This window comes from Sinocyclocheilus anshuiensis, unplaced genomic scaffold, assembly GCF_001515605.1.
Source record: "Sinocyclocheilus anshuiensis isolate Anshui unplaced genomic scaffold, SAMN03320099.WGS_v1.1 scaffold3132, whole genome shotgun sequence".
Classification (NCBI taxonomy): Eukaryota; Metazoa; Chordata; class Actinopteri; order Cypriniformes; family Cyprinidae; genus Sinocyclocheilus; species Sinocyclocheilus anshuiensis.
This window is the reverse complement of record NW_015554059.1, coordinates 70,529-78,807: the sequence shown is the minus strand read 5'-3', so window position 1 is coordinate 78,807 and position 8,279 is coordinate 70,529. Positions and strand designations below refer to the sequence as shown.

The 8,279-nt window shown below is 41.0% G+C and overlaps 1 protein-coding gene across 2 annotated transcripts in view; it reads left to right on the top strand.

Annotated features, from left to right (window-relative positions):
* The first annotated feature begins 7,627 nt into the window (after window positions 1-7,627).
* The window catches only part of LOC107668541 (probable JmjC domain-containing histone demethylation protein 2C), a 67,924-nt gene continuing 67,272 nt past the window's right edge, over window positions 7,628-8,279 (top strand). For both annotated transcript variants that reach the window (XM_016460451.1, XM_016460450.1), the window contains exon 1: window positions 7,628-7,947. In XM_016460451.1, coding sequence (XP_016315937.1) covers window positions 7,822-7,947 — 126 coding nt within the window. In that variant the 5' untranslated portion in view covers window positions 7,628-7,821. The remainder of the gene's footprint in view (window positions 7,948-8,279) is intronic.

The following is an 8,279-nucleotide window of genomic DNA, read 5'->3' as shown; positions in this document are numbered from 1 at the left end:
AAGAGGGGGGGGGGGGGGGTCGAGCTCCACAAAGGTTACGCCCCTGTCACGTGCGGCGTGAGATTTGTAAACATTCCTCTACCATTTTTCATCCACGTGTTTATTTTATTACTGAATTACCGATCAGATGAACCTGCTATGTGGCCCAAAATGTAGAATGGATACTTAAGTCTCACTTAAAATGCATGCATATCAACAGTAAAGTATAAAGCGCCACTATATCAGTGGTTCCCTTATCGAGTTGATCTCTCAACATTATGTATGGGGGGGAAACCCTTTTCCTCCGAGATGCTGAAGCCTGATTGAATCACTCTGTTGCTCTGCAATAGGCAATAGTGTTCGAGCATTAACCTGATTTTGGCCTCAGCCGCTATATAGGTGATGTCGGGTGCCAGTTTACCTCAGCATCTTTCTCCTTCACTTAGAGATGCTGTATTCAAGAAGCCTCTTATCACTCAACGTCGAAGGTACACTCTTTAGTGGAAGGTGCCCGGATTCCCATCCCCTGCAGAGTTCCGGTGAGTATAACGTCTTCATATTGTACGGATAAGCTGTCCGTTCACTTCTTTACCTTTGCTGCTAAGCCGTGGAGACGGAAGGCACGGCAGCTCGGGACAGAAATGTAGGTGATGGGCTTGCAACGTGTCAATTCCCGCATCCCCCTTGTTCACCTAAACCTCCAATGTCTCCTTCAGAATGATTATTCACTGGCTTTCTGCCTGGGCGGCCCCCACACACAGGCAGTGCTACCCTCCAGTAAGCAAGGCCTTAAGGACTTTGGTAGCAAGCCGTGTGGGCCCAGTTCCTCAAAGCAGGAAATTGAAACTGTTCGCTTGGCACTGCAGGAATTTCTACCGTCTAACGTTCTGATCCGAACGGACAATACAGCAGTGGTGGCATACATCAATCGCCAGGGAGGAGTGTGCTTGCGTGCAAAGCTTGGCACGGCGCCTGCTCTTTTGGGCAGATCAAATGCTCCTCTCGATTCGAACAGTGCATGTACCGAGAAGTTTGAATTGCGGAATGGACATGCTGTCCAGGGAGGGCATTATACACGAAGAGTGGAGACTACATCCTCAAACAGTGAAGATGAGCTGGAGCCTCTTTGGCGAAGCAGAAATCGACCTCTTTGCTTCAGAGGAGAATGCCCACTGCCCATTATTCTTCTCACTAATGACCGCCCCCTTGGAAGGAGATGCACTGTCAGGCCACTGACCAAAGGGGCAGAAATATGCATTCCCTCTAGTCAAAATAGTGCCGCACCATCTGGCTCCCCAAGCCGGAGCTGTGGAACCTGCATTTATGGCAAGTCAGTGCAGAGTGAACCTGCTGACCGTTTCACAGCGAGTTCTGCACACAATAACGGAGGCTAGAGCCCCTTTGACGAGGCACCTATACACTTTGAAGTGGAAAGTGTTTGTGAACTGGTGTGTCAGCAGACACGAGGACCTGGCGAGTTGTGATATCCCCGCTATTTTGAGCTTCCTGCAAGAACACCTGGATGCGGGCAGCTCTCTCTCAACGCTAAAAGTCTATGTAGCCGCTGTCGCTGCCTCTCATGACATGTTTGAGGGTCACTCAGTGGGTAAATACCCCGTAATAACGAGCTTTCTTCAGGGCACGAGACGGCTCAATCCACCCTGCTCTCGCCTGTTGCCAGTATATATGGTACTTATTGTTAGTGCTCAGTGCGCTGTCTAGCCCACCCTTTGAACCGACTTGAAAGTGCTCCCCCACCCCCCATCTAGGCTCTGATTCAGTGTCACAGAGGCAGGCCCTGTGCGTGTGCTGCATGCTGCATGCAGTAAACTATTTCGAACTTCGGAGCAGTTTTTTATCTGCTTCATGGGCGCTAAGAATAGCAGCCCACTACTGAAGCAGAGGCTGTCACATTGAATTCGAGAAGCTGTGTGCCTAGCTTATGCTTCCCGAGAACTCGGCTGCCCAATGGGAGTACATGCCCAATTCATCGGGAGTCTGTCTTCTTTATGGGCCTGGGTTAAGGCATGTCTATTCAGGACATCTACAGTGGGTATAGAAAAGAATCACCCCCTTTAAAATAACCACATTTTGTTGCTTTGCAGCCTGAAATGAAGACAAACACTTTTTTTGTTTTATCCAGCTGTATTTACTCAGTAAAACTTATAACATCCAAGTGAAAGATATAACACCAACATGTCAGGGAAAAAAAAAAAAACAGAAGTTGGAAAAACGATCACCCCCCCTCCTCCTAAAAATGACTTGTAAACTCAATCAGGTGTAGCTAATCACCTTCGCTAAGGCACACAAAGCCGTTTGACTTTCAACTGTGATCAGCTGTGGTTATTTTGATTAGCTCAGCATGAAAAGAGCTTTTTTGGAGCATTTCAGGCCTTGGTAGTGAAACTGAAGCAAACAATCAACTAACTGGCAAGGCTCTGTCAAAAGATCTCCGGGATGGATACAAAACAGACGTCGCATCACTGTTGGTTTCACACTGAACGACTATCTGGGGTAGCATTCAGTTGTTGCTGTGTTCACACTACACGATGGAATTAAGACAGGAGGTTACACACTGCATGACTTTACAATTGGGAGAATCACCGATAACTCTGTCTGGTGCAGGGTTGCCAGGTTTTTGCTACAAAATCTGCCCAATTACTACTCAAAACTAGCCTGAAAATAGCCCAATTGCTTTCGAGGGGTCCCCCAGTAAAAATCGCATTCGGGGGGGCAAAATACACATTTTGTTTGGCGGGGTTCTCCTGGTACAATTCACATTCCAGGGCCTAAATATCCCGTTATTGGGGCTGATATGAAAAACAACCGGCGGCAATTTGGCAACACTGGTACTATTGACACTATTGGGTCTGCAAACTACGTTTCATATAACTCCTTCCCAAACTTCCCGCTGCCCTGTATCGTGCTCTCTCATTGGCTGTAGGTCATCGCCGATGTAGTTTTCAGTCAGAAATCATTGCACACAGCGTGATTGTGAATCGCCGACAGCTCCAATTTAGCATGCCAAATATTTTATGGGCGTCGGCGATTCTCTCAGATCGCGTCTTTGATAATTCACATTGCGTGATTGTCACTCACGAGCACCGATTTGCCTCCGATTTCGGGCATTTGTCGGCGATTTCGTAAAACCTGTCAGCGAGTGAAAAATCGGGCTAAAATCGTGCAGTGTGAACTCGGCATAAAATTTAATTATTTGGCCTCAACACCAAACGATATGTCTAGCGGAAATCCAGTTCAGCTCACCATCCAAATAACAGCATTTCTACAGTAAAGCATGCAGGTGGTAAGATCCTGTTATGAGGTGTTTCTCTGTAGCAGGGACTGGAGCACTTCTCAAGACAGAAGGAAAAATGGATGGGACAAAATACTGTCAAATTCTTGAGGAAAATGTGCTGCCCTCTGCCATAAAGTTGTCAATGGGAAGAAGGTTAAAAACCAAAGCACACAGCAAAACTGAGCACACTCCTTAGCAATGCATATTACTAATGATAATACCTTTTTGATATATTTACGGTAGGAAATTTTCTAAATATCTTCATGGAACATGATCTTTATTCAATATCCTAATGATTTTTGGCATAAAAGATAAATCGATAATTTTGACCCATACAATGTATTTTTGGCTATTGGTACAAATATATCCATGCTACTTATGACTGGTTTTGTGGTCCAGGGTCACATATTGCAAAGTCTAGATGTGCAAAGTTAGAGACAGAGACATATCCCAACAGACTAAAGGCTGTAATTAAAACAAAAGGTGGTTCAACAAAATACTGATACAAGGAGGTAATTTCAGGCTGCAAAGCAACAAAATGCGATTATTTATACCCACTGTAGCCTTGCAGCGGGCTGATCATCCCAGAACACTTTCGCGAGGTTAACTGGATATTCCCTTTTTTGCACTGCACGTCTGTGCAGGAGGAGAAGGCTGAGCAGCAGTGGCGGAGCTAGAGTTCCTACCATAACCTCAAATGTTAGTCTATTGGAATGTATTTTTCTTATTTCTATCATCTGATTAACCAGTGGTTGGAGCAAAAGATCTAACATTAATTTATACAGTGAATTTTGTAAATGTTGTTCAGGAAACTTGCTTCAAACAGGGCTGCCAACTTTTGAGTTCAGCCTGGAGTGAGAATTATTCGGGAATATTTAACAAGCTTGTGATTAAGTATACATTTGATTTTTTTTTTCTCAATTTTTCTAAACTAAACTGTACAGGGAATCCTGTTGTTAAGGTTAAAGACAACAATTGATTTGTATTCAAGTTCATATTAGACCATTTTTATAATAACGTTATATCTATACATTTGTATTAATTATATTAAAAAAAGAGTAATTATAGGAGTAAAAATATAATAAATGTAATTTTTGCCAAAATCTTCTCTCTAGTGTACATTTTTCTCGCTAATTTATGGACACTGAATATATTTTCTGAGGTTATGTGACAGTATTTTCAAGCTGCTGTCTTTCCGCGATTGAAACACTCATTGAGTGATTACATGAGACAGACACTAATCATTCAGTAAGTTGTAGTGTATATTTCAACACGCCCTCGGATGTTCATTCATGTTTATTTCATGCTAATCATAAATAATGCGTTCTTGCTTCTCTTGAGGCAAAGCGGGAGCGCACATGAACCGTCACCCCAATAAAGAGCTTCAAAACGGTATTTATCGTTTGAAATTTTTAATAAAACTAACAGAATTTGAATGCTGAGACTTTGTTTCCTATTATCGAAAGTAACCTGCTCTGTCTTGTCTGTCAGCATGTTATCTGCATTTACACTTGCATTAACATGCGACCTGAATCCGGATGTTGTCCACATACACATCGAAAAGACAAGTGTAAACGCGCTTCTGATCGGAATGTTATCCGATCAGCGTGTCTGAATTTCTTTTTTAAACATTTGATTTCAATTAATGTTCATTTTATTTAAAGTAACAATTATTATTATTGGTTATTTATTATTATTATTTTCGTTTTAGATAATAACCCTGTTTGTAGACCTGCAAAAAATGTTTAGGTTTTGAGTTAATTTTTATCAGATGCCAGATACCAGTTTGTTTAATGTTTTATGTAGTGCAGTGAAAAAAATACATATATCACAATATAAACCACACTCAAACAAGTCAATCCGCGCAAGACAACATAACCAGCAGATAATATTTGCAGCACGTTATACTGCTCTTGTCTGGTGCAAACTGAGGACAGGGCACTTACATTTTTTTTTTGTTTACGTTTGTTACATTTTTAGTATATTCATATATTTAAATATTCAGAAAAGGTCTCATCATTTTTGTAGAAGACAGTTCCATATGTAGTGCAGTGAAAAAAATACATATATCACAATATAAACCACACTCAAACAAGTCAATCCGCGCAAGACAACATAACCAGCAGATAATATTTGCAGCACGTTATACTGCTCTTGTCTGGTGCAAACTGAGGACAGGGCACTTACATTTTTTTTTGTTTACGTTTGTTACATTTTTAGTATATTCATATATTTAAATATTCAGAAAAGGTCTCATAATTTTTGTAGAAGACAGTTCCATGTGGTCTGCTGCATTTCCAGTGCACGACACATGAGGGCAGTCAAATAACATAAATTCATAATGTTATTTCCTCTTTGTCAATGGACTGTTTACATTCCTAAACATTTAAAAAACTGAGAAAGTTATATGGCATAAGATTTGAGATGTTCCCGGAATGTAGACATTAGAAATAATAGTTCCTCATTGTTTGCACACAACTATGATTATGCTTGCATAATTCAGTTTATTTTTACCATTCACATGACACCAGTCATGCCCAATGACATCAACCGCTCCAAGTATACACATAGTCATCTGATACAGAATTAACCACCAACACCACTTTTGGATACTTTTAGCAACATTATACAGATGATTCTACCCAGCTGATGGCAGATCAAATTAGAAATTACAGAACAAAGCATTAGGCCTACTTTAGAATACAACGCTCTTAAATCTACCAGGTGAATGAGATTAAACTACAGTTTACCACCGTTTATTCAGGTACCTATATTGAGAATGTGTGCATTCTCCAAGGAAAAACTTGTGGCTGGTTTAAAATAAGCAAGTAAGTTAGAAAATAAATAAATAAATGAACATATATTGCTGCAATGTGATCTCTATTTATTTATTTATCACCGTTTACCAAACTTTTGCTCAGAGAATGACATATTCTCAATGCAGAAACCTATAAGGTTCATAAAATAATCAGGTAATTAAAAAAAATTCAAGTCTAGTTGTATTGAGAATGTGTGCATTCTTCAAGCAAAACAGGGGGGTATTCCAGAAAGCAGGTAATGTGACATACCCGGGTATTTTTAACGGTAAGTAAGCAGATAAACTCAGCATTCGGTTCCAAAAACAGAGCAAACTTTCAGCATTCGGTTCCAAAAACAGAGCAAACTTTCAGCATTCGGTTCCAAAAACAGAGCAAACTTTCAGGCTTTGTAAGTAGCCATAGCAACTTACTCTCTGAACATAACCTGCTCCAGAGTAGGTTATGTTTCAAGGTTAGTTTACTTCATTGCTATCAGCGCATGCGTGACCTATTGACGAGACTCCAGTGGCCATGACAGATTGTGCATAATATTATTTATTATTACAACACCATTATATAATACACAATATTATAGTCTTTTTGCAATAGGACGCTTTCTATAATGTATTCCTATAATACAAATACATTATCATATGTCTTATTAATCAGCATCAAACAAACAATATAATTATTTTTCTCAGTGATTAAAGATTAAAGATGAACAACCACCAATTAGGTCACGAAATAGCCATTGAACAAAAGAAGAAGGAAGAAGCAGTATGAGTAAATAAATAAAGTATCTAAATATTAAAATTGATCAGGTATCTAAAATAATTCAGGTATAGTTGTATTAAGAATGCCTGCATTCTCCAAGCAAATCAGTTTGGTAAATTGTGGTAAGTGAATAAACAAACAAACATATAATACATGTTTATACTTTCACATTATGTCTAACTTTACATATTCATGGTGTGTAGCATGTTTGGCAACTATAAGGTCGTTAAAATAACCAGGTAGTTAAAACAGGGGTGTCAAACTCAGAGCCCTTTAGATTCAACCCTTATTAACCAGACCTGATCCAACTAATCAAGTCCTTCAGGCTTATTTGAAAACTACATGGTATGTGTGCTGGAGCAGGGTTGGTACAAAACTCTGCAGGGCTCCGGCCCTCCAGGAATTGAGTTTGACACCCCTGAGTTAAAATAATTCAGGTGTAGTTAGGCTGTATTTTGTGATAAAGTTGCAGTTTCTTATGAAACCAGTCAATCATTTATAACCTGTGATTTATAAACTGTAATTTTAAAACGTGTTTGAGAAGTTCAAGTTCAGAATAAAAGCGCAGACGAGGGACTAGTTTTCTGTAGTCTGTGGCAGTGCACTGAGAGAGCCTCTAAAAGAGGAGTGAGCTCTGGCGGACGGACGGACAAGTCTGCCCGCTGCGGTCTGATAGTCCCGTGTGCTTGAACTGGGGCGGATGAATACCACGTGTGTGTGAGTGAGTGCGTGAGTGAGAAAGAGAGAGAGAGCCATAATAACTGTTACTACTCTCAGTGTAAATCAGTTTCTCGGCGCACAGAGGCGTCAGCGTTCGCAAGAGGACGAATGCAGGGAATTTTAAGCCCCCTGTACTCAAACTCACAAGAACCTTCTTTTAATCACTATATTTTAATAATGTGTCAACATCATAGCCCACAGTAGGAGGAAGTTTGTTTATTGTCCGTGGACATTTCTCGCACTTTTTGCGGTACTATGGCGGTGGAGCTGGTGGGGAAGCGCTGCCTGTGCGTGAGCGGCGGAGAGCGGCTGGAGCCCGCGGGAGTCTCGCGCTGGAGCTGGAGAGCCGGAGTCATCCGCGCCACCACTGGCTCGCTAACGGTAAACCTGACCTCGCGACCCTTGTGTAGGACCGCTTCTAAAGCACACGCTTGTTTTGATTCTTTTTCCATTTGATACAACTTCTACACATTGCCTTACGCTTGTTTAGCAGAAAAAAAAGTTTGACGGAACTACTTATATGACAGCGAAAGTTGATTGTTTTGAAAGCTGGTAAGTTACGTTTGTTTCTGTCAGTTGTTTAGTCAACAGACATTCAGGCGGCTTTTACCGAGTCGAAGGCTGGGCGTGTTACTATGATAGAGAGACACACACTGTTTGTTTGTGTGTGTGTGTGTCTGTGTGTCTGTGTCTGTGTCTGTGTGTGTGTGTGT